Raw genomic sequence first — 24,785 nt, 5'->3', positions numbered from 1 at the left:
AACACTGCATCTGCCTCATTCTTCCTTCCTCTCCTTTTGGTTTCAAAAGTGCGTGTATGTTGGAACGCACAGCTTTGCATAACCAATACGGGCAGGCATTTAAAGGCGTCGTCACCTCCACAAAACTTGTAGTTAACCTGGTGAGGACCCACCCTCTGTGATGAACGCCCTGATGCAGGCCCCATTCCTCATCTCCCTGGGCTTGCTTCTCGCCGGCCCAGCAGCTCCTGCACGCATCCTCTCGAAGGCTCTCCAGGCTCGGTGGCGTTTCCTGGGGTAACTGCGATGAGGGGAAGCACCCTGCGGTGGTCAACAGCCTGACTGTGGAACCTGACCCCATTGTCATTCCCAGGAACGTGACCATCAATGCTGCGGTCAGGACCACCGTGGGCCTCAAAGATCCTCTGAAAGTGGTATTAGCTCCGGAGAACGAAGTGGCTGGCTTTTGGGTCAAAGTCCCAGGTGTGGAGCAACTTGGTTGCTGCGCCTACGAGAACTTCCGTAATGTGCTTGAAGTGTTAACTCCCATTGAGAATCCCTGTCCAGAACCCCTGCACACCTGTGGGCTTCCCTGTCACTGTCCCTTCAAAGAAGGCACCTACTCACTGCCCAAGTCTAACTTCTTCCTGCCTGCCCTGCAGTTGCCCAGCTGGCTCAGCAGCGGGAACTACCCGTCAGAGATCATCCTGAGCAACGGGAAGCGTCTGGGCTGTGTCAGAGTCTCCGCCTCCCTAAAGGGCAAATAAGGTGGCACTTGTCACAGCAGAATGAAGGGGTGTGAGGAAGGCATCCTCTCCCTCTGTCTTACGTTGGCCAAGGCCAGATTCTACTCTCTGTCCTTTCTACAATGATGACACTCCCCCGCTGAAAGTCATTTTATGCCACCTACAAAATCGTTAGGCGTGGGCCAGCAGCCCTAACCGAAGCGAGGATGAGCCTGGTGGTTTTTGACAGCCCAGGACGTCTACTGGGCTGGCCCCTGCATTTTCCTCCTCACCCCCGTGGCTTTCTCTCTAAGAACTCAACTCATTTTCTAAACAGTCAAGGAAGGGGGCTAACGTGTTTTGTGACCCCCTGTTCAGACTGACCCAGTCTTGGTCTCCTGAAGTACCTTTATGACTTCTCTCATTGATTTTGTGTGTGTGTCACCGACCTAAAAGCAGAGTGAGAGTACTAACAGTTTTCATTTTACTCCCACCCCCTCTTACAATGAAGGGTCTGAAGGAGTCGATCTCAGTCTGTTCCTCCATTAACTTCTATGATTTAGTGTTCTTTTCTAGACTTGCCCAGCTAACAGTGGGGCACAGTGTATCCTGGAGAGGCACGGCATGTGATGGGAGAGATATCTGAGAATGCTCTATGTGTTTAAGATGTCTGCGAACTCAGGTGCCTGCAGGGCAAAGCGCAAGACATCAGTGGACCACGCAGAACATCACATTGTTTCCGGGCACATCTTCCATCCTTTCCTTCGTATAACATAACCGATCCAAGGCAGCTGCTGCCCAGTCTCGAGCTGGGGGTATAATCAGGGATGAGGGGACTGGGGTGAGTTGGAAAGGGCACATCCGGTCCGTAGGGACAGCTGCTGTCTAGCTCTAGCCAGTAAGCACCACAGGAGAATGCAGGCTTTGTCAGCTCTGCCTGGTCGTTGGCTCCCCAGCTGCGGGGGGTGGTAAGCAGTCGAACTGCAGAGCCTGTGGCTTCTCCAGTGCATGGCTGTCTCCTGGTCTCAGGCCGGACTTTACTCTGATCGACAGAAATGGTGAGAGTAGGAAGCTTTTCTTGTTCATATTTTTTAAGGGAACACATTTAAAGGCTCTCCACTAAGTATGATGTCTGCTGAGGGTTTTTTTGAAATACAGCCTTAATCGAGTTAAAAAATTCATTTCAACGACTAGTTTTCTTGGCATTTTTCCCCACCAATGAGTGTTGATGGAAATCAAACACTTGACAATGGCGATCGTATGACAATATGCAAATGCACCAAATCAACATGTTGGACACCTTACATTTACAACATGTTACATGTCATGTGTATTTCAATTTAAAAAATAACATTTAAAAATTAAGAAATGGCTCTCTTCTGCTCAGGCCCATGGCATGTCTTCATCCTGCCAGGAAGCTCCGTAGCCACTGACAAGACCAGAAGTGGCCTGATAAACGGTACAAGAAAGCAGAGCACAGAGGGCCAGCCCTTACGGAGGCGCTTCTCACGCAAAGGGAACTGTGCTCAGAACAGTAGGGGTTGGAGCCAAACAGCCAAATTCTGCCGTAGGGAAGTGTGTCAGGCTTCAGTTAATGAAGGATGGCCCCCAAGTCCCAGCCTTTGCACCCAGTGATGGTTGTTTGAACTTTATGGAGGAAAATGATGAAGTTCTGGTTGCTGGATTTGGTCGCAAAGGTCATGCTGTTGGTGACATTCCTGGAGTCGTCTTGTAGGTTGTCAAAGTAGCCAATGTCTCTCTTTTGGCCTTAACGCAAAGGTTAGAAGAAAGGACCAATATCGTAAGTTTTGATGGTGACGGCACGATAGTAATACATTTTCACATGCAAAAGACGCCCCAAAAAACAAACAAACAAAAATTAAGAAATGAAATGCTTTGTATTCTCCTTCTGAGAAAATCATGAGCGTTCTTCTCCCTTGGTGCAGCAGTGAGTGAAGCACGTCCGCATACTTGACGATGTGGAAAGCACCTGGACCTGAGTGGCGCGACCTGCTTCCGATGTACTCTTGGGCTCAGTGGCTAACATTTTATTTAGATTTTTCATGTTGATATTTAAACATAAAATAGTCTCAATTTTTTTCTGTGCTTCCCTTACGTATTTTAAGAGAAAAGGTTTAGGGTCTCGAAAAGGGTTAATTAAGCCCCAGCCCGTGGCCCCTCCTACGTGGTGCCCTTGGTTCTGCTCTCTCCTCCGAACAACCGTCTGTCAGACTCAGAGCCCAAAACCGTGCCCTTTCTCTCATACCTGCTATCGTTTGCTGCCCATGCAGAGAAATTTCCTAACCTTTATAATTCAGTTCTCCTGGTTGTCTCTCAGAGGTTCGTTCTTAGCCGCGACCTTTGTCACAGCATCCTGTTCTTATATAAATAGTATCCCCCCAGCTTTTCTGAGCCTATGACTTGGAATATTTTTTGTTTGTTTCTTAGGTTTTCTTCTAATTCCTCAAACTTCTTGAGCCTTTTTTTTCACCCCATTTCTTTACCTTGGCCTTTCTCTGTTGTGTTGCAGACTTTCTGTCTTTGGATGCCTGATAAACGCTGTTTGCCGTTCACACTTTAAAGCAAAGCAGTGGGAAGGCTACCTGGAAGCTCCCTGTGCTCGGCAGGACCCTTGAGAATGAGGCGGCAGGGACGGGCCATCGGGCTGGGGACCCTCTAAGTGCAGGTGACGGAAAGCACTCATCCAGAGAAGGTCCACGGCGTCAGCTGTGGCGCTGCCTGACCCGGGAGGTCGAGGGGGCACAGGGCCCGACTCACTTGCCCTCGGGCTCCATGTGAAGGCTCCACGAGGGTGACAGGTCCTCGCATGCAACGGCTCCAGGCACAGCCTCCCGCGGAAGGAGAGCGGCCTCTCTCAGCAGCTCAGACCACGGCCAGGGGCCTCACACTGGGAAGCAGGTCCACGTGGCCAGGAAGAGCCACAGGGCATGCCACATCCCCTCACAAGACCAGGGGAGGGGGCAGTCACAGTCAGACCCCCATGGGCCGAACATAAGAGAGGGCTGGCTCCCCAGGGCACACACAAGGATGCTTTGACCGGAACAGGGAAAGGACGCTGAGAGGCCAAAGCGGCAGCTGTCCCCAGCAGGCCCCACACCGCGCCGGGGCTTCCAGGTGCTTCCTGATACCGTCAGAGAAACGCCCTTGTTTCCTTGGGGTGAGCAACACGCTGGGGGCCGTTCTGTGCGTGGGACCGGGGGTGGGGGGGGCTCAACCAGAGAATGCAAACCTTGGACGAACCCCCATTTCTGTCCCTACCCCTCCTGCCATCCATCACCACAGCAGCCCAGTCCCTGAGGCTGGGCGGGAGGCTCTCTACTTGGCCGCTGCCCCTCTGGCCCAGGTGGCATTTGAAACCCACAGGCCCTGAGATTGCCCAGGAGAACGTGTGGAGCAGCGGTGCTGAGCCTCCAGGGACCACGAGGGTCTGATGGAAGCTGAGAGATCGAATCACATAACAACCCTCTGAAGTTCAGGAGGTCCCTGTGCCCACCTCCGACACCATCAAGGGGGCCTGGTGTCCCCAGGTGGAGTGGCTGGGGTGAAGGCCTAGAGTCAGTGGGTGGAGGGGAAGAGATTCCAGAGGACAAACCAACCTTGGGAAGCAAGACAGCACCATTTCAGACGTGGCCCCAGAGTCCAATCGGGCCGGGACCGGGGAGGCCCGCTGGCTGGAGCAGTCGGGTTACCGGTGGCGGGGCTACCTGAGGACCCCCGGAGGAGCCTGAACAGTGGGCACTAAAGGGCGGGAGGAGGGGGCCCACGAGGGGGTGCTGCTCTGGGACTCGGACACCATGGGGCCCTGGAGAGCCGTCCTCCCCTCTCTGTGCACCGCGGTCAGGAGCTCAGGGTCCGACGTCGCATTCTGTGGTCCCTGTGTCTGGGACACACCCACCCCGGGAAGGATGGAAATGAGGAACGGGAGAGGGTGGGGTGGGAGAGGTTAGGGTTTGGGGCGGGTGGAGTGGGATGGACTGTGGGAAGGTGGCGGTGTGCGCACCGGGTGCTGAAGACAGCGGGGGAGAGGGTCCTGTCGAGAGACAGGACCCGGGGGGGGGGGCTGGGGGGGCCGCTAGGACGGGGTGCTGCGCCTCGGAGCGCCTGCCTTTATCTCCTCCCTTCCGTCTCCCGGGGGATGCGCCTCCGCGTCTGCCCACCCCCAAGCCTAGGGCGGATGCCTCACGCAAAAGCCAGGCTCCGCGGTCGGCGCTTTGGCGGTCGGCGCTCGGCGCTCCGTGCAGTCTCCGCCGCAGCTCCGTCCTTCCCGCTCGGCAGCGGTCCCTGGAGCGGCCGCCGCGGTTCCGAGCGAGGCCCGTGGCTGGTAAGGCCGGGCGGCGGAATGTGGGCGCGCACCGGGAGGCTGGGGCTGGCGCCCGCCGGGCTAGAAATGAAGACGCAGCGAGGGGCCGAAAGGGCCCGGGCGGAGGGTGGAGCCTCCGGCAGGTGGTCGCATCCCGGTCCCCCGGCCCAGCAGCTGAGCCAGGCGGTGGGGGCGGGGGGGGGGGGAGCGCGAGGCAGAAGCGGGCGGGAGGCGACCCTAAGCTGGGCCCGGGCCTGCGGCGGCGGGGCGGGGTCCGCACAGGGTGACGAGCCCGCGAGGCCCGAACCGGCTCTGGCCCCGCGCAGCCCCGGAAGGGGTGGGAGGGCCGGGTCGAGTCTCACCGTTGGTCCCTTCTCCAGACCCCGATCTGGTTCCTTGGGGACCCTCGGTCCCTGAGACCCCAGGGTGGCCTCTGGTCCTGCCGAGCCCTGGAGACCGGAGTCGGTCCTTCCAGAGCAGCCCAGAATACGGGGCCCCCTCCCCAGGCCTGAGCGCCCCCCGTCCACCGGAGGGTGCTCACCACCGCCCATTCTTTGCCCCTACTCCACCACCACCCCCCCAAGCACAGAATAACCCGCAGGTGCTGAACCCTCTCACCCCCTGCCGCCCCTTCCCAGTTACTGAACAAGAGCCCACGCCCTCCCCAAGCCTGAGTCCCTAATCCTCAGGCATTACAACCTCCTCCTCTTAGCCCACGCCAGCCTGGTCCGGTAGTGCTCCAAGGTGCTGGGGCCCCATGTACCACCAAATGCTGAGCCCCTGTCCCCAGGCCCCGGGCGCCCTGGGCCTCGCAGAAGCTGAGGTCCCTTCCTCCATCCTCCCGCAGGTTTTGCTCCACGAAGATGAACTGGACTGCCGCCGCGTGCTGGGCTCTGCTGCTAGCGGCCACCTTCCTCTGCGACAGCGGCGCGGCCAAGGGCGGCCGTGGCGGGGCTCGCGGCAGCGCCCGGGGCGGGCTGCGCGGGGGCGCGCGCGGGGCCTCGAGGGTGCGCGTGAGGCCTGCGCCCCGCTACGCCGGCTCCTCGCTGCGCGTGGCCGCGGGAGCGGCGGCGGGGGCGGCGGCGGGGGCAGCGGCGGGGGCAGCCGCGGGCCTGGCGGCGGGCTCGAGCTGGAGGAGGGCCGCGGGGCCCGGGGAGCATGGCCCAGACGACGACGAGGACGGCGCACCCGGCGGCAACGGAACGAACCGAAGCGTCTACAGCTACCGGGCGTGGACTTCGGGCGCGGGGCCCATGGGCGACCCTCACCTCTGCCTGCTGCTGGGCAGTGCCCTGGGCGCCCTGGGGCTGCTGCGGACCTAGGCCGGGCTGGGCTCGGGGGCCAGATCTGCCCCCAGCCCGCGCCTGCCCCGCGAGCCACCACAGAGGCTGCCCAGCACTGAGCGCCCCTTGCCTCCACTGCCCAAGGCCTCTGAGCCCAGAGGAGCTGCGTGGCCAACTCCCGACAGTCCAGCAGCCTCTCCTCCTATGACCCAGAGGCACCTCCTGTTCCCCCTCCTGCCCGATCCCCTCCCCAGCCTCCGCACCTCCCACCCTACCAGGGGACCAGTGGCCCCTCAGCTCCAGGATGCCCTGCCTGCCACTTGGAGGTTAGGGTACCCCCCCAGCCAGAAAGGCAGGTGTCCTGAGGTTCCTGCACCATCCTGGCCAGCTGCCCACCACTCTACAAGCTGTTCAGGCCACTCCAGCTCCCCTGACCCCACCTGGACACTTGAGAGGTGTGGACGGTGCTGACCACCAGGCAGAGAGGTGGGCCCTCAGGCTGGGCTGGTTCGGCCACACCCCTGAGGACGTGGTGGCATCCCCCCCAGAAACAGCCCCAGTGGGCCAAAGGACTTGAGGATTTGGGGGAGAGGAGAGGTTTCCCTCGCAGGCTGTAGTGTGCTGCCTTCCAGAAAGGAAGGGGGCCACATCTGTGGATTAGTGAGCCCAGACGTGGCCCCGTGGTTCTCCAGACGGCTCCCAGGATACCCTCGCCCACAGGAACTGCCCACGCCTTGCCCCTGCCCTTGGGCCCAGGGCCCGTGCCCGTGTCCCCCCACGGGCAGACGCTTTGCGAGACCCGTCGCCAGGGGCTCCCTTAAAGCCACTTTGCTCTGACTTGAAACAGCTCTTCTTGGACCTATTTTGGAAGAAAAAGAAAATCTGTTTAAACTTCAAGAGTTTTCCATTTGCTCTGAGCTCCAGGTCCACGTTCCAGGATAAGAGCCCCGCCTGTACTCGGGGACGGCAGCTGTGGCAGGCAGCCCCTCGGAAGCTGAGGGCGAGGTGGACCGGAGGGGCCGGGGCTCCAGTCAGACCCACGGCCGGCATGGCCACAAGGCAGGGCCCAGTGCCCAGCAAGTGCCACCAGATGTGAGGGCACCTGTCCAGCAGAAGAAAGCCCAGAAGCTGAGCTTCCTCCACACCCCGAGGGCTGTCAGAGTGAGGCCAGAGCGGCCTCTGAAGAAACCACAGGGCGCGTCCTGACAAGGGTTTGCGGCTGGCACTCAACACCCGTGCGGAAGGCCAGCCCTTCACCTCTCAGGTGCCTTTCCCTCAAGCCGCCAGCCTGGTCCACTGGCCGTGAGCTCAGCCTGGGGCCCCAGCTCCTTCACATGTCCTGTGGCTTGAATAGCCTCTTGTCCCTCAGAAGGACGGCTCCGGGGTCTGGCTTCCGGCTCAGGCTCTCCTGTGCTCAGCAGGAGCCTCCCCGGCAGGGCTGCCTCCAGAATCTGCCCTCGCCTGCCCCTGGGCTGCAGGGCCTTTGGACTCAGCTGATGGACGCCAGTGCCAAGACCAGCATCTCCCAGGAGCCGTGCCACCTCTGCTCTCCCACAGCTGGCACTCAGCTCTGGTTACACTGAAGGTCTCCAGATTATCCGCGGGACCTGGACCAAGCACTTTCCTCCGAAGACCCAGGCGCTCCACTGCAGGACGCAGCTCCCTGCAGCCTCCTGTGTCCACACTGCCAGCATTCTTGGGTGCGGCGCCCAGATGCGCTCTGTCCTCCCGAACCAAGCTCGACGCTCCCAAAGACCAACAGGTCGTGGCCAAGCCCTGGCTGGGGCCTCAGAGGCAGCGTGACCGTTTTAAAATCTTGAACAGGGGGACCCATCAGGGCGGCCCCTCGGTTGACTCAGTTCTCCCTGATGGGCCCGGCCAGGCTGTGCTCAGCCTCAGAGACCCACCCGGACCTGGACTGTGGCTGGCCCAGACCTTCACGTGCCTCTGCAGCATGAGCCGCCAGCACACTCGTCAAGCTTTTCCACACACCAGCCCGACTCCAGCGGCATCTGGCGTCTGGCACAGCTGCGAGTCTCTGAATGCTTCCCACCCCTATGGGTCAGGGTTCCGGCAGGAGGCCGGTGGGTGTCTCAGGAGACTTGGCAGGTGCGCTGGGTGTGGGGCAGCCACACGGGGCGGCAGGACCTAGAGGGGCGCCTACAGGAAGGGCCGGGGCTGCTGACCAGGTGCAGCCTACCCCATCCCCACCCCTTCCCCCCTCCGGCCTCTCCAGAATGCAAGCTGGTGGTCATGTTCCTGCACCCCTTCAGGTGCGACCACAGCAATGCTGAGCACCGCCTCCGGGAAAAAGTCCTGCTGTCTCATTAGCTGGAAGGTGCTGGGAGGCGGTGGGGAGGCCTAGGGTCTCCGCTGACCACACCGGCCTGTGTGCAGCTGGGCTGTGAGCAGAGCGGCCCCGGCCACCGAGGGGACAGGTGGTCCTTGGGTTCTGCCACGGCTACTTGGGACCTCTTGTCCGTGTGTGTGTGCACGTTTTAGTAGTGAAATAAACACTCTGTTGCCAATGAGACTGTTTCTTATTGCAGGACCCAGGACTCCGTGTCGGGATTCTTACACAAGAGCCTTGGGTACTAAGTGGTTCACGTTCCGTTTTTCCTTGGTGAGGGGCCCAAGGGGCTGCACAGGTGCACAACGAAAGGGCCAACCACAGAGACAGGCCTTTTAATTTTAAAATTACAGATTACACTTTCAACTCCTTCTGAGAAAACACCAGCTTCTCCTCAAGAGAATATTTAGGAGATACTGAACATGAGTGAGTTTCCTCCCCCCGCCAGGAACCCAGGGACGTCCACTGCCCTGATGTCCACACCCAGGCTCAGTCCCCTGTAACCAGGGGCTGGGCTGTGCAGCAGGAGGGCATGGCCTCCTTCCTAGAGCAGAGACCGGGGAGTATACAGTGACCAGCAAGGAGCCTGTGGACAGGGGACTCCCGGGTGCCCACCCCTGGCTGTGGAGCCGCGAGGCCCTCCTGCTGGACTAGTCAGGGCTCCGCCGCAGGGGGGCCCTGCAGGAGGTCCCGGTCCAGCATCACGGGGCCCAGCACCCCGCTGCGGAAGGCCCGCAGGAAGTCTCGGGCGGCCGCAGGGTAGTTGGGCTGGACAACGTTGACGTCACCTGGGGAAAGCAGGAGGGCCCAGTAAGGATGGAGCCCCACTCGGGAGCTCTAGCCCACCCACCTCAGGCCCGTTCAGGTGGGCGCCTGCGCTGCACATTTGGGAAGCTGGAGCCTCCAGAAGCCACAGGAAGAGGGTGGGGCCGCCCCACACACCCTGCCCCAGCCCCAGCCCAGACCGAGAGCCCCTCCCCCAGAAGCTCCGCCCCCCGAGCCCAGCCTGGGGCCACCAGGTCTCACCAGTGCCTGTCAGCACCTTCACCTTCTGGGTCTTCCTCAGCTTCACGGCCACACGCTTTAGCACACTGGCGATGTCGTCGCAGGCCTCACCCAGGCCATAGTGCTGCACGTACCTGCACACAGGGCGATGGTCAGCAGCTCCACCAATGACCCCTCGTGGGTGCGGGTGACCGCCACGTGGACATGGGGGCCTCACCGACACCTGCCTTCCGCGTGGCCACGACCAGCTGCCCGAGACCCCCTCCCCCACCGGGGTCCTGGGGCGGCGGTCAGAAAGGCTGCTGCTCCCAGCGGTGTCATCCCCTGGCCCTGAGCTGGCCTCCCACGATGGCAGCCCGGCCACTGGCACACACTCAGTTTGCTGCCGAGGCTGCCTTGGTGCCTCTAGGCGGCTGGCCGGAGATGGACGGTGGTATTCCCCACTGACTGGTGCTCTGGGCCTGGGGGGAAGAGCCAGCACGGGACGGGTGCGGCACATCAGAGGCTGAGAGGCCAAAGGAGACCAGCGTCTTCCACGGACACGTGCCTCCCTGAGCCCCGGGGCCAGGACCCCTGGACCAGCACCTGCGCTGGCCCCTCCCCCTCACCGCCCGCCGGGCAGGCAGGGCTGCAATGTGAACTGCAGCTGCAGAGTGGGGGAGGCCGGACGGGCCTCAGGCCTCGCGCCTGGACCCCACATGAGCATCGGAGCCGGTCTCGGAACGACAACCCCGAGGAATGCGCGTCCAAAATCAAACTTCCCAGAGCAGCAGCTGCGCAGGCCCCTCTGTCCCCAAGAGATCGAAGGCAAGGAAGACTCCCACCCACACACGCCCAAGACCTGCCACCCGCAGGGAGTCGGCTGTCACGCTTCCCAGAAACACCGAGGACAGCGGAGGTCCAAACTGAATGCCTCGAACATCAAGCAAAACATGACATTTCAAATTCTACTTCCAGGACTTCCCTGGCGGTCCAGTGGTTAAGACTCCGTGCTTCCAGTGCAGGGGGCACGGGTTCAATCCCTGACTGGGGAACCAAGATCCCACACGCTTAGCCACATGCAGCCAAAAAAAACCAAAACCCAAAAAAACCCACATATGTCAAATCCCACTTCCATGCAAATGGGCTAACAGGGACTGGGTCTACTCGCCACCTGGAATAACAAAAAAGGAAGAAACAACCAAAACTTCACACAACAATGGTTTTCAAGGCCCAGACATCAGGCCACAAAGAGTGTAGCCATGGGAAGGAGGAGTGCAGGGAGGGGCCCCGGGGAGCCCGGAGCGGAGAGACGGCGCTGGGGACCAGGGCAGCTGCCGGCTGCAGGCGAGTCAGACAGGGCAGAGCTGCCCAGGGAGAGGGCTCGGGAAACTGGCCGACAGCCACCCTCAGATGGTCAGCAGAGCAAGTTTCCCAAGGCCAGAGGCCAGGAAGAGCCACCCAAGAGGCAGGAGGGGAGCAGCCGGGACAGACAGAACCCAAGATCCACAGGCTGGGGAGGGGGCGGGACGCCCTGGGAATTGTTCCAGGCCCACCTGACAAACTGTAAAAGGAAGGTCCAAAAGGACCAAAGTGTTTCCAAATAACGGTCCCAGAACAGGAATATAAAGACACCTGTCACCAGAAAGGTCCGATTCACGTGCCTGCCCCCCGTCAAAAGCTGTCAGGCACACACAGCAGGAAAACAGAGCCATTACAAGGAGAAAACCAATTACCTGAAACTGCCCCAGATGTTAGAATTCCCAGACGTTGAATCAGTTATTAGAACTGCGTTCCCGTGGTTACAAAGTTAAGAAAACACGCAGAAGATAGTAAAAAAAAAATGATCCAAACCCAGTATCTAGAGGAGAGCACTGTGAAAACACACACTCGGGATTAAAGCAGGTCAGATCTGCAGAAGAGAGGGTGAGGGGACTGGAGAGCCAGCACTGCTGAGCCGGCGGCACCCGCGGCCAGTGCCTGGGTAGTGGAGTCCTGGGAGAGAGGAAGAATGGCCAGAGATCATCCGAATGTGATACAAACTACACAACCACAGATGCGAGAGCCCGAGGAACTAAAAGCACAAGAAACATGCAGAAAACCACACGAAGGCCCAGCGCCATAAATTGCTCAAAAACTTGATAAAGAGAAATCTTAACAGCAGCCAGAGGGCCATGAATACAGAGAACAAAGACAGACAGACAGACTTCTCATCAGAAACAACAGCCGCTCTGCGGGACTGAGGAAATCCGTCCATCTAGAATCTACACGCAGGGCAAACGCCCTTCAAAAACTAAGGTGAAATGAGCACATCTTCGGACAAACAGCAACCTGCGTCACTGTGAGCGTCACAGGAAACCCTCGGGCAGGAAGATGGCCCCAGAGGGAGGGCGGGTCCACACACAGACAAGGAGCCGTGACTGGCGAGGCTCAGAGGAAACTGCCAGAGATCGAGCCTCCACTTACATCTGTGCATAAACAAAGCTCGGCAGCACGTCTGCTACATAAAAGCAAAAGGTGTGACGAGACCGGCCCAGAGGTGAGGGTGAGGAGAGCGGAAAGGCCCTCACACCACACTCGGCATTAACACCCCCGACAAGTGTTCTACAAACCCTAAAGCTACCTCCTCCAAAGCTACAGGTAACAAGCTGACAAAGGGGAATCATAAAACAGGCCAGAGAGAGAGAGGAAAAAAGAACAAAGAATAGCTGGGACAGATGGCAAGATGACAGATGGAAACCTAACGTCAGTGACCACATCAGATGTAAATGGGCTACCCAAAATAAAAGCAGAAACGGTCAGACTGCGTACAAAGCGGCCCAACTACAAGCAGCCGATAAACACGTTTTAAAAGTAAAGACGCACAAGCTCAAAGCAACGCGACAGGAAAGATGAGCACACAGAGACTCTCTTGAAGGATAAGGGGGGTCACGTCCTCAAACCACCAGAAGAACCCAATGACCTCCTGACGCTTTCCACCCCCGACAACGGAGCCTGGAAACTCATGAAGCAGCTGCTGCCAGGACAGCGGGGAAGAGAGCAGCCCAGGCGGTGGTGGGAGAGCCCGTCTCCCCACGGGCAGCACAAACAGGAAGAGAGTCAGGAACACGGAAACAAGGAAGGAACAGGGACCGAACAGCAATCAACCAACAGCAACCAGGAAGAAAGAGAACAGAGAAAGTCAATGAAACCAAAAGCTGGTTCTCTGGGGACAGTCAATAACCTGTGCTTGATGTCCTCAAGGTGATAAAGCAGCGGTCCCCAACCTTTTTGGCACCAGGGACCGGTTTCGTGGAAGACAGTTTTTCCACGGACGGGGTTGGGGGGAGATGGGGTGGCTCAGGCGGTAACGCGAGCGACAGGGAGCGACGGGGAGCGGCTTCACTCGCTCACGGTTCCTAACAGGCCACAGACCGGTACCGGGTCCCCTGGGGGTTGGGGACCCCTGTGATAAAGGACAGCTCTGGGGCCCCACGGGACACCGGCGCTCACACCGTCCTCAGCAGCGAGAACGAACCAACCAGATGTCTGCACAATGAAACCTCCCAGTGGTGACCAGTGTTAGAACACGGATGAATCCCGAGACGACGGGGCTGAGCAGGGAGTCCGCACCATGTGGCTCCACTCGTGAGATTCTAGGTGATGGGAAGCAGATGGGGCAGGAAGGGGCGGGAAGGAGGGGCTACAAAGCAGCATAAGAACTGGGGGGGTTTTCTGGACTGTGGAACGCTTTCACACGTCTATTAAACTGTACACTTCAAAGGACTGCACGCTATCTATCTACAGTACTTTAACGGTTCTGTTTTTTCAGTCACGTTTGTCTGGGATGGGAGAGGAAGGGCCCGCCTTCCCACACTCACCCCAAGAGCTGGCGCCTGTTGAGGGTGTAGAGAAGGTAGTCAGCCAGGGTCTCCTCGCCCACCAGGTGGTCCAGCACGGTTCCTGGGAACAGGCAGCAAGGGTGAGCGCACACACGTGCCGCTGAGGAGGCCAAGCCGTGGCCTGACCTGCCCCCACCAGCCCCGCCCCACCTGTTAAACGGGAGGAGGGCGCCCCTCCAGGGCAGGCCAGGAGGACTGGTGGGGTCAGAGGGTGCAGAGTGTGTCACCTGTGAGCCAGGACCACACACGCTGCCCGAGACGTCCTGCACCACAGCTCTGGACATCTCTATGGCAGCCAGGCCAAGGCTGGCACGAGGCGCCCAGCCTGGGGGCCTGGGGGCCTACTGTGGGGGGCTGGCTCACCACACAAGGCCAGCTTCAGGCCTGTCTCCACGCTTTGGATCCGGGGAGCCAGCACCCCAGGGGTGTCCAGCAGGAACATCAGCGGCCGCTCACACACCTGTGGGCACAGAGGGCAGTTGGCCAGCCGCTCGAGCAGCCTCAAGCAGCCCCTGCCGCCAGGCCCTCTGCTGGGCCCCACAGGCTTGAGGAGGCCCCAGAGCCTGCCCGCCAGTGTCGTCACTGCCACCAGCTCTCAGCTACCCCACAGGATGCCACTCCCACGTGATGCGGAGAACGAATAAGAGCAGGAACCCAGCAGCTGCCCTCCTCCCAGGAGGACGGGCTCTGCCCTGACCCTGTGTGCCCTCGGGCAGCTTCCCTCACCTGTGAGACGCGGTGGCACCTGTGCCCTCCCCCAGGCTTGCTGTGAGGACTGGGGCAGCGCTTGGCGGACAGAGCAGAGGGAAGGGGCGGTGGAGGCCCGGCAGCCGAGGGCCCCTACCTGAATCCTGGACATCACAGCTCTGGTGATCCCAGGCTCGCCGCCCACCCTGGTGGCTTTTCCTGCAGGATAAAAGAGGGTGTCAGTGTCTGTTAAACACACAGGCAGGTAAGCTACAGAATGAGCAACGACACACGTGGAGACCTGGAGGGCCCCTAACACCAGGAGAGAACTGTCTCCCAGCCCTGAGAGTGGCCCAGCACCTGCTAAGCAACGGCCGTGACGTCTGGACCGGAGCTGCCCGCCGCCATCACCTTCCTCCCTGCAAGACCGGGTCCCAAGCATCTGCCCCCACACCACCCAGAAGAGCCTGTCGGTGGGGCCACTCCTGACCAAGAGGCCGCCTGTGCTCTGAACACTGGCTGCCCTGGGGCCCAGCTCAGGGTGTGTCCCAAGCAGACTCTGCACCCTCTGCTGAATCAACACAAGAACAAAGGGACACGTGCATCCGTCGGCACACAGATGGATAAACGAAATGTGGTCCGTCCACACCACAGAGTATTATTCAGCCCGAAAAAGGAAGGAAATTATGAATTATGAATCACGCTACAACACGGATGGACCCTGTAGAGTTAGGCTCCGTGAAATAAGCCTGACACAGGTCAAATCCTGTGATTCCAGTTATGTGACACCGGAGCTGTCAAGTCCACACGACAGAAAGTAGACCAGAGGCTCCCAGGAGTTCAGGAGGGCAGCTACCATTTATGTCTAGAGTTTCCGCTTGAGATGATGGAAAAATCTGGAAATAGGTGGTGTGATGGTTGCACAGCACTTAACGTACTTAATGCCAATGATGTTTCTTAAAGCCACAACTAAAGAAAAATAAACAAAACAACAGCTGACTGTAACAGCTCTCCAGTTGGCAGCGAAACAGCCCGAGATGACGGTCTGGCACTGTTCGGGCTTTGGCGTGGCGCCCGAAGGACACGCTCGTGCAGACTTGGTCTCAAAAGTTGAGAGGCGTGGGACAAGGACACAGGCCTGGGGCTCCCCCTCCCCAGGTCCCGGCCTGACGTCGCACCCCACGTTTCCTACACACCTTGAGCACAGCGGGTCAGAGACAGATAAATGAAAGGACGAGATTACCAACATTTAGAAAAGTCATCGCATATACTAAACACTATAATTAAGCATTTAGTTTTGAAGAGAGAACGCGAATGAAGTATAAAATGTATAAGGGAATGACTGTGTCTCACCAGCTGACTGCATGCCAGGCTGTCACCTCCTCCTGGTGGGAAAAGACCCCCTGACGAGCTGGGGTCTCGGGCTCTGAAGTTCGTCCCAGCACAAGAACCAGAGCCTGCCCCGGGGAACTACCTTTCCTGAGGTGCTGCCTCCGCAGGGAGTTGATGAGCGATGACTTGCCCACGTTGGGGACCCCAATCACCATGATGCAGTACTCCAGGTTCTGCAGGCGCGAGAGCAGGGATCAGCGGCCCAGCCAGACCCCCCAGACCCACACACGCCCAGGCCAGCTTAACAGGAAGGACAGTCGCTGCACCGGCCCTGCTCACCCACCTACTGAGACCCAGAGGACAGGGGGCTCCCCAGGCTGTGCTCGGTAGCTGGGTCTGGGGCTCCCCAGCGGGAGGGACGTCCCACAGCTGGCACTGGCCCACCACCAACCTCTCCTCGGTGATAGCGGTAGCTGCTCCCAACCAACTCCGTGACCTTCGGGATTATCTGCAAGAAACAGACCATAGGCCCTTTCCTGGGGGAAATGGCCACCCTTAGCTTCTGGAGGTGGACACTCCAGCGCCCAGCACCGGACAGCTCAGGTCCAAACACGTCAAGGTTCAGGCTGCGCTACGGCAGGCGGGGGTGGGGGTCGCCTGTGCCCCACCTCGTCCCTCCACCAGGAACCAGCAGGACAGACCCCACGAGGCGACGGCTGTGACTGCCAGCACCTGCTAACAAGATGCACGTCAGCCGGTGAAATTCTCAAATACAACTGGGAAAACAGGCACTAGACCCTCCACAGGCCCTTCCCCCTTATGACCCTGGAACGTGTCTCGCAGGCTGACTCTGCTCCCTTCCCACCATCAGCCGTCAGGCCCGTGCTGCCCTTGGCACCGGGAGATGAGCGTGCCCAGAACCCAAGCAATTACGGGTCGTCTCCGACACTGTGCTTCTTACAGAAGCACAACCTAATTCATGGCATTTCTTTAACGTATTTAAGCAGAAGCATTAGAGCACAAAACAGAAAAAAACCAACCTGCTTGATATTTTCATCCTTCACACAGTTGGTAAAAATGACATTTTTTAGGCCTTCTCCTTCTAAGTGTTGTATAATTTTCTGAAAGAGACAAGACGAAATTTCCATTTTAAACACTAAATGAAGACATGGGCAGTGTCATACGCTAACGCCCAAGATCTGCTCGCCAGCCCAGAGCCGTAGCGGCCAGGGACTCAGGGAGGAGGCTGGGCCCACCGGGCAGCGCAAGGGGCAACGCAGCACCAGGGACAGGCTGCCTGAGGAGACGTCCAAGGAGGGCAGCCTGGCCCCGGGGTGGCCCTGGGCGGCTGGCTCCATGTGAGGACACAGGGAGAGGAGGCCACACCAGGTCATTCCAAGTCACTCCCAGCACTGGAACTGCTCAGCGCTGGTCTCTGTCTGGTCGCACCATCACTCCCACTCCTCCTAACGAGCTTCCACACAACGAGCTCCACTGAAACTAAGCTTTGAACCCATCCGATTACAATGTACAAGGAATACTTTAAAAGCCCCAAAGTAAACTAAGGTTAATATGAACTTACTGGCCGTAACGTGAAGCAAAATCAGCGCATGACTGGTATTTTTACAACCAGTATTGCACTGTTTGATCAGCTACTGAGTTACTTAAAGGAACAAAGAAATCGTTCATTAATTCATTTAGTTTTACTCATTTATGTTATTTGTTATGAGGACGCAGATTAAGGTCAGGCATCACAGACACATGTGAAGCTGCGCTTCAAGTGTACAAATTTGCACGGGACGCTGCCACCCACTCCACAGAGGCAGACACGGAGGGCCACCCTGGGGGCTTCTCCTCTCCTCTCCTCCCCAAGCCCTTGGCCGCAGCACCTGAGAGGAGGGGCAAACACCCCAGCCGCCTCCCACAGGTGAGACCCCCCCACCCCCGTGTCCCCTTGTCAGGCCACCTAGTGTGCCCGTCACTCCACAAAAATCAGCATTTTGGAGCAGGAACAACTGATGGGTGATACGACCCAAGTCTCAGTGAAGCAAAGCAGCTGGAAACTTGTGATCACCAGTAACTACAACTGCCCCTGCAGTGAAACCCGTGGGGTTCTGTTCTCAGAGCGGAGCGCGCTCGGCAGGAGGGATTTCAGTGAGCAGACGCGCTGCCTGCACGGCAGGGGCAGGGTCCTGATGGGCGACGTCTTCCGCTTGGGTTCTCAATGAACGAAGCACCCTGTGGCTTCAGCACTTGCATCTCCCTGGAAACCGGGTGCTACAGGCCTGTGGCAGGGGTTTAAATAACTCAATGTACCACAGCCAACTAAGAAACCAGGAACGTGTTCTTGCTGCTGTGAAAGGAAAAGCTCCACAAAAGAAAAAAACTGGCTTGATTTCAAGATTCTGACACCTACTCTTTACAAAGGATTTGATAACAGCAAGAAAAGCAGAGAAGAACATTTCACAAGTAACATTTCCTGAATCTTCACGTTTCTCTTACTCAGGGACAAGGCGAAACATACCTCCGGCCTGGTCACTGTATCCCCGTCCCGCAGGGCTCAGGGAAATCCCCTAGCTGCTTTGGGCCACCCGCCTTCCAGCTTCCAGATCACTCGGTGGGCAGCAGGTAGCCCACAGGTCAGCCAGGGGTCTGGGAAGCCGTGGGGCTGGCCAGCAAGGACACCAGGGGCAAATGCAGCCACCAGGAGGCCTCCAGGCCAGCGCTGTCCGGGGGACGACCACTCACCTCATGAGGCAACAGAAACGTTAGCGAATGAAAGTGAAATAAAACGTGGACGTCGGCCTCACAGCAGCAACTACGACCCACGTGCTCACAGCCTCGCGGGTCCAGTGGCCGCCATGTGGGGCGCTCGGCTCCGGCCGCACCTCCCGGCCACCTGCTACAGGAGGCGCACGCTTCGATCACTTGGATCATGAGTTAAACAAAGGGTAGTTTGCTAAAGCCGGCGGGCCCGGGCGGCCTGACACCACGTCCGCCCAGTGATCCGGTCCGACTCAGGGGCGCTCACGCTGAAGGCCCTGCGGGGCATTACCTGCTGCTCCTTCAGATCCGCCAGGTCCATCTTGTTGAGGACGAGCAAGTGAGGCTTAAGCCCAAGGGACTCCTGAAACAGAGGGTTTCGGCCTGAAAGTGGGATGTGGCCAAATTAAGGCAAAATTCCTTCAAAGCTTTACCAGCCAATTAACGTACTTTGCCTCGTCTTGTTACGCAGACTGGACCACCTTTGAAAGGAAACCTTCAGAAGGGACAGGGCAGAGGAAGCCCAGTCTGGGAGCAAGCGAGCTCGGGCCAGCCCAGCCTCCCACCAAGACCAACCCCCCAGCGTGCCTGCCCCGCCAGTGCCAGGAGCCACTGCAGGCCCCTCGCCACTTCCTGTGGACAAGAGGCAGAGCACAGACAGGGCGGTGGCCCTCAAGTGGCTTCTCAAACAGGAACAAAGCTCACTGGAAGGTTTTACGACTAGACCATTGTTCAGTTGCCAAAATGATCCGATGCCTCAAAACAAGTCCCTCCCACAGAGTCCTAACTAGTATATGTCAGACCACCGCCGCCACCCACCGCCACCACCCTGTGGAGTTCCCACGAAGACCTCCAGTGAACCTGCCTCCTTACTGCCATGGGCAGGCCCTTTTTCCCTCAGCCAGGGGCCCTTGGCGCTCACTGCCAAGTGCCACCTCCCATGACACGGACCCAGGCAGGAGGGAGGTCTGTCTGTGTCTTCATCTCGCGAGCACTCGGCCCCTACCTGGTGCTTGTCTACTACGAGGCCAAGGCCTCAACGTGCCCTGGGTCTAGGCACCCAGTCAAGTGCTGTGTCCTCACCCACACAGCAAAGGGACTTTCCGTAAACAGCCCTCTTCCCTCAGAGGTTAACCAAGCCTGTGCTAATTCATAACGCTGAAAGCCTCCAGACTCCCTCACGGCGCCGACCTGGAGGAGAAATCAGAACGTCTAGGGACTAAAGGAGCAGAGGCGGCCTCTCATCACAGCACACGGAGCAGTAAGGGCAGGTTTCATTGTTTTTCAATAATCAGACATATAACTGCCAGTAAGCCCTTCGGACTGGCATGAGGTATTGTACGAACTGATACATTTAGCCTACAGTAGAGAAATTCCCACAGGCCTTTGAAACAGAGAAAACAGTCCCTCGCCCTCCACCCTAGAGATGGCAATGACTCTCAAGCCAACACCTTCGCCGTACAAGGAAAATCTAAACACAGCTCAGGTAAGTACAACAAAAGCAGGCTCTGAAAAGTATACTGAGCGAGATGGTTACATCTTGCCAATCCACGCCTCAAGTACAGCGGGAAAAGTCTGGTTGGCAGGAGCGTTTTAATGGAGGTTTCATATCCCACCTGGACTGGGTTGGAAGGCCTGGGCGTGCCAGGCAGAGGTCTGAGAGAAACGATGCCACCTGCGTATCAAAGGGGAGCTTTCTGGGCCCCACAGAGATTCTGGTTCACTGGCCTGTAAAGGGGCCCAGATATCGGTATTTTCAAAAGCCTCCTGGGGGAATTCTCGTGCGTAACGAGGACTGAGAACCACTGCTTCAAATGCCAATAATTATGACAGGTGACGCCGCTGACCACTGTGGTGCTGACTGGACCAGAGCAGGGACCAGAGGAGGTAGACAGAAACAAGGTAACAAGCCAGGAATGCCTCCTGCTTGACTCAGGAGGGTCTCCCCTGCACTACAGTTCTGCACCCAATGCCAATGGGGTTGGGGGACGTCCCTCACCACCAAGCAATCCTCCACCACCACCAGCTGGGTGTCCTAGTATTCAACTCAGTTCTGCCACTATCTACCTGGAGATAACATCAGACCCCACAGGTTAAGGGCTCAGGACTGCTACCACCCCCCACTTCAGACACCAACTGCAAGTCGAGGTTGTCACCTGGTGACAACCAACCTGCTGTCTGACCAACGGGCTATGGAAGGAGGGTTCCCACGACCCCCTCCTTGGGTCCTAGCAATATCAGTCTGCCAGACTGGCTCAAGGAATTAAGAGAAACATTTTACTTACTAGATCAGGCTTATTATAAGAAGACCTAACTCTGGAATAGCCAGATGGAAAACACGTATAGGGCGAGGGACGGGGAAGGGACCCGGAGCTTCCATTCCCTCTATATGCCACTATGCCTGCATCTCGACACCTCACCAACCCAGAAGCTGTCCCCAGCCCACCCCTCAACCTTTTGGGTTTTTACAGCGGCTTCATTACACAGGCAGGACAGAATGAATCACTGGCCTTGGGTGACTGAACTCAATCTCCAGCCCCTCTCCTTTCCGTAAGGTCAGAGGGTAGGACTGAAAGTTCTAAGGCTCCCATATCAAGGTTGGTTCCCCCAGCAACCAGCTCCCCACCTTAGGTGACTTAGGGTCTTTTCCAAAATCACCTCATTAACATAACAAAAGACACCTTAATGAGCTCCTCACTTAGGAAATTCCAAGACTTTCAGGAGCTCTGTGCCAGAACCAGGACACAGACCAAATATGTGTTGCTTATTATAAGTCACAATGTCACAAGCACCAAAGGATATCCGGGCATCATGGACCTCGATGATACAGTCCACCAGCTTTAGGCTGCTCTGCATCTTCTTCAGCCCTGGAAAACAGAAGAAGGACGCTTAAGGGAAGAAAGGGGTCCATGGCCTTTTAAGAGAGGTAGAAGATTTAAGTTGAACTGTCAACAATGACACACCATCATAAACAACCTAAAATGAATACATCTGAGTGCAGTGCTCTATTAAACAATAACTGTGTCTCCTTCAAATTCAACCCTGGTGGCTGAGGAGAGAAAGTTCAGGTCCCTGCCTGAGGGACACCTGCACATCACAGGGTGAGGTCAGAGCCCATCCGTCTACACCACTTCCACAAGTGGGCGACTCTAGGTGGAATATTTAACCTCTATGGGTCTTTATCTATAAAGCAGAGAAACACTGACTAATTGACTCATGGGGCCCTCAATACTGTGTGGAGATGACGATGGTGTAGGTACCAACCTGAGCCACTCACCCTGGACGACGCACACACAAGGCACTGAACTCACCCCGCACTAGGAACACAACAATGCTCCTCTTCTGCGGCTCAGCAGTGACACCGCCCCTCAGCCTCCCCTCCCACAGCCAAGCCCTGTCATTTATGCACATCCTCAGACATCTCACCTCACCCCACATGCCGCCCCCCGCGGGCGCCCCGTCCCTCCCGAGCACCGACGCGCGGAGCACCCGTCACCGAGCCTGGCAGAGCAGGCGCCAAAGGGGGCGGGAGCAGGGGGAGCGTGGCAATCCGTCACACGGGGAAGGGCTGGACCCGTCCTACATGTCTTCTTGGGGCCAAACTTTGACAAACGAACGGTAAGAAACTCCCAGAGAGGTTTGGGCAGAAGACAACAAACTCGATCTACGTCTCAAAGGTTTTGAGGTGACTGAATAGCTGAATACAACTTGTAAAGTGCTTTCCTACCCCTACTTCATCTAGTCTCCAAAGTAACGTCAGGAATTTATCTTTTCCAAAGCAGATGTGTAAACTGAGGCTTCAGGAGCCGAGTGGCAGAAGGGCCTTACGACCCCCGCCCTCCCCGCTCGCGGGCGACCCGCGAAGAGCCGGGTAAACAGCGTGGGCCCCGCCGCGTCTCGCCGGACCTCACCCTTGGCCATGTGGCCCGGGAACCAGCGCGCCACGTCGCGACCGTCTAGGGGGAAGCTCTCCCGCCAGGCGGCCCGGGCGGCGCCGCACAGCGCGCGCGTGGTGAGCCTCATGGCGCCGCGTCCCGAGCTCCGCGCAGCGCCGCGGACCGCTCCATCAACGGACTTCTCCGCCGGGCCAGCGACCCACACAAGGGTTCCGACGCTCCAAGCTTCCGCAGCGCGGCCCGCGCGTGCGCGAACGACTCTGCCTCTAGAGGCGGACCCCGAGAGGGGGCGGGGGCCCGTGGGCGGGGCTATGAGCCAGGGGCGTGGCTCCGAGCCAGGGGCGGACCCACGCAGTCCCGGGGGTTATCGGGGTCCAGGGTTCAGTAATTCATTAAATTAAAAAATCCTGGTTCTTCCTAAGCGTATCCTGAGCATAAGTAACAAAATTTAGCAGTCCGCTGTCAGTTTGGTCCCTTTTTACAAACTTGGTCAAAATTTTTCAGATATTTAACATTTAACTTACAAGTGTAACATCCTTTTCTAAGTACTCTGGATTTTAATGTAACAAACAAACCTTTGCAAAAACTGACTGCAGTTCTGCTAAATTAAACCTATTAGTACAAACAGCCTCAAAATTCCCTTCACTGTCCCAACACTCTGTATAAATGTAGTCAGATTCTAACTTTTTTTTTTTTTTTGGCCGCGCAGCATGGCTTGCAGGATCTGAGTTGTGCAACCAGGGGTTGAACCTGGGTCATGGCAGTGGGAGCCCAGAGTCCTAACCACTAGGCCACCAGATTTTAACTTTATACCTCAAGTCTGAGTAACTACTGACTGCACTTCGAGTTACAAGAGTATGACAATAATGTAATTTTTTATTTTATTTTATTTTATTTTTGTCTGCGTGGGGTTTTCGTTGCTGCACGTGGGCTTTCTCTAGTTGCGGCGAGTGGGGGCTACGCTTCATTGCGGTGTACGGGCCTCTCACTGCAGTGGCTTCTCTTGTTGTGGAGCACGGGCTCTAGGCATGTGGGCTTCAGTAGTTGTGGCAAATGGGCTCAGTAGTTGTGGCCAACGGGCTCTAGAGCGCAGGCTCAATAGTTGTGGCACACAGACTTAGTTGCTCTGTGGCATGTGGGATCTTCCCGGACCAGGGCTCGAACCCGTGTCCCCAGCATTGGCAGGCGGATTCTTAATCACTGCGCCACCAGGGAAGCCCTAATGGAATTTTTTAAACAAGCTCCTAAAACTCCAAAGATGCTCAGATTCTCAGCACAAAGATATCACTACTGTCATCTTGATGGCCTTAAACCTCCTAATACTCAGAGCTAATGGTTCCTGGGGCTGAGACAAGCCCTCCAGGTGCCTGACTGAGACCATCTGGGCCTCCTGCCAGGCCTCCCAGCACCCCTCCTGAGCCAGCCCAGACAGCCTGAGTCCTGCACCCAGACTCATGAAACGTGAGACGTCAACAACACAGAACTCTGTGCCTGGTGCACGCTGTGTTCTTCCATGGCCCTAGGACCAAAGAACGAAAATAAAAACCCTCCTGAAGCCCAGATTTCTCTCAGCTGTCTGACAGGCAGGTGCCCCAAGTGAGACAACTCCAGGGACACAAAGCAGTGGACACACAGACAGACCTCTGGGGGCAGAGGGAAGGTCCCTGGGAGGGCGATTTGACCCAAGATGAGAAGTCAATAAGAAGGTGCTAGGATGAAGGATGGAGGGCGTGTCTGGCACCACGGCCCAGAGCCTGGCCACTTGGGGCTGAAGAGAAGCCCAGAGGCAGTTCTCCAGGCATGCATATACTCCTCCAGGGAGCCAGGGCCCCAACCCAAAGCAGGACACACCCTGCAGTCCAAGGTCTGAGGAGGGTCAGGAGCCACTGACCTCGAGGTAGGTGCCCGGCCGGTGGGCGCCAGGCCGGTGGGCGCCAGGCCGGTGGGCCCCGTGCCTGCCACATGGAGTCCCAGCCTCTGCAGCTCCTGCACCTCCCTGCACAGGCTAGCTTCCAGCTGCACCGCCTCCCTGGGATGGTCCTGGAAAGATGCCCAAGCTCTGCCGTGGCAGCCATGAGACTGGCCATTGCCACCCTCACCTGAGGTTTCTGTCCTTTCCTCAGCTGTGAGATGGGGGCCGTGCAGCCCATTCCCTGGGGCTCTGAGGATGCAGCGAGGGAAGATGAGAGAAGCTGAGCACAGCACCCAGGCCCCCGATACACTCCCCACCATCTACCCAATCACTGCCCAGGAGACCCTGACACGCTCACCCCAGCACCGCCCAGGGCACCCTCACACGCTCACCCCAGCGCCGCCCAGCGCACCCTCACACGCTCACAGCAATGCCGCCCAGGGCACCCACTCCTCTGCACCCTTCAGGCCTCACTGTTCACCTCCTCCAGAAAGCCCTGGGCCCTCGGGTCAGAAAAGGGTGCCCCCTCCCCCGCACACTCCTGTCTCACACTCACTGGCCCTCGCCCAGACCGTAGGGCAGCCAGTGCCTGAACAACGGGGAGGTCCACTGGCTCTGCTGCCACCAGCAACGAGAATTCAGACACCCGTGAACACACCCAGGGTCCAGGGT

General features: G+C 57.9%; 3 protein-coding genes and 1 pseudogene across 5 annotated transcripts; 2 read left to right on the top strand and 2 right to left on the bottom strand.

Moving 5' to 3' along the window:
• Nucleotides 1–160: 160 nt before the first annotated feature.
• On the top strand, nt 161–932 carry LOC101276157 (ganglioside GM2 activator-like; annotated as a pseudogene).
• Nucleotides 933–4,820: 3,888 nt separating this feature from the next.
• SPRN (shadow of prion protein) lies at nt 4,821–6,498 on the top strand. The gene is made up of 2 exons (XM_033420633.2): nt 4,821–5,046; nt 5,873–6,498. Exon 2 carries the CDS (start codon nt 5,889–5,891, stop codon nt 6,345–6,347), a length of 459 nt encoding a protein of 152 aa, XP_033276524.2. The 5' UTR covers nt 4,821–5,046; nt 5,873–5,888; the 3' UTR covers nt 6,348–6,498.
• Nucleotides 4,905–5,576, bottom strand: LOC125960996 (collagen alpha-1(I) chain-like). The gene has a single exon (XM_049696899.1). It carries the CDS (start codon nt 5,574–5,576, stop codon nt 4,905–4,907), a length of 672 nt encoding a protein of 223 aa, XP_049552856.1.
• A 2,479-nt stretch (nt 6,499–8,977) lies between the features above and the next one.
• On the bottom strand, nt 8,978–24,751 carry MTG1 (mitochondrial ribosome associated GTPase 1). 3 transcript variants are annotated; one of them, XM_033420631.2, is made up of 11 exons: nt 24,093–24,751; nt 21,108–21,172; nt 18,598–18,702; nt 16,583–16,663; nt 15,994–16,050; nt 15,685–15,775; nt 14,368–14,429; nt 13,887–13,983; nt 13,503–13,584; nt 9,685–9,797; nt 8,978–9,446 (listed from the first exon to the last, which is right to left on the bottom strand). In XM_033420631.2, the coding sequence occupies exons 1-11, from the start codon at nt 24,349–24,351 to the stop codon at nt 9,313–9,315; spliced, it is 1,146 nt and encodes a 381-aa protein (XP_033276522.2). In that variant the 5' UTR covers nt 24,352–24,751; the 3' UTR covers nt 8,978–9,312. The 3 variants fall into 3 exon arrangements, with proteins under 3 accessions (XP_033276522.2, XP_033276523.2, XP_004265738.1); XM_033420632.2 differs by having other exon boundaries at nt 9,707–9,797; nt 24,093–24,222; XM_004265690.4 differs by lacking the exon at nt 24,093–24,751 and adding an exon at nt 22,217–22,476.
• Between the last annotated feature and the right edge of the window lie 34 nt (nt 24,752–24,785).

Source organism: Orcinus orca, chromosome 14 (genome assembly GCF_937001465.1).
Source record: "Orcinus orca chromosome 14, mOrcOrc1.1, whole genome shotgun sequence".
Lineage (NCBI taxonomy): Eukaryota > Metazoa > Chordata > Mammalia > Artiodactyla > Delphinidae > Orcinus > Orcinus orca.
The sequence above is the reverse complement of the archived record's forward strand: the minus strand, read 5'-3'. Positions and strand labels throughout refer to the sequence as shown.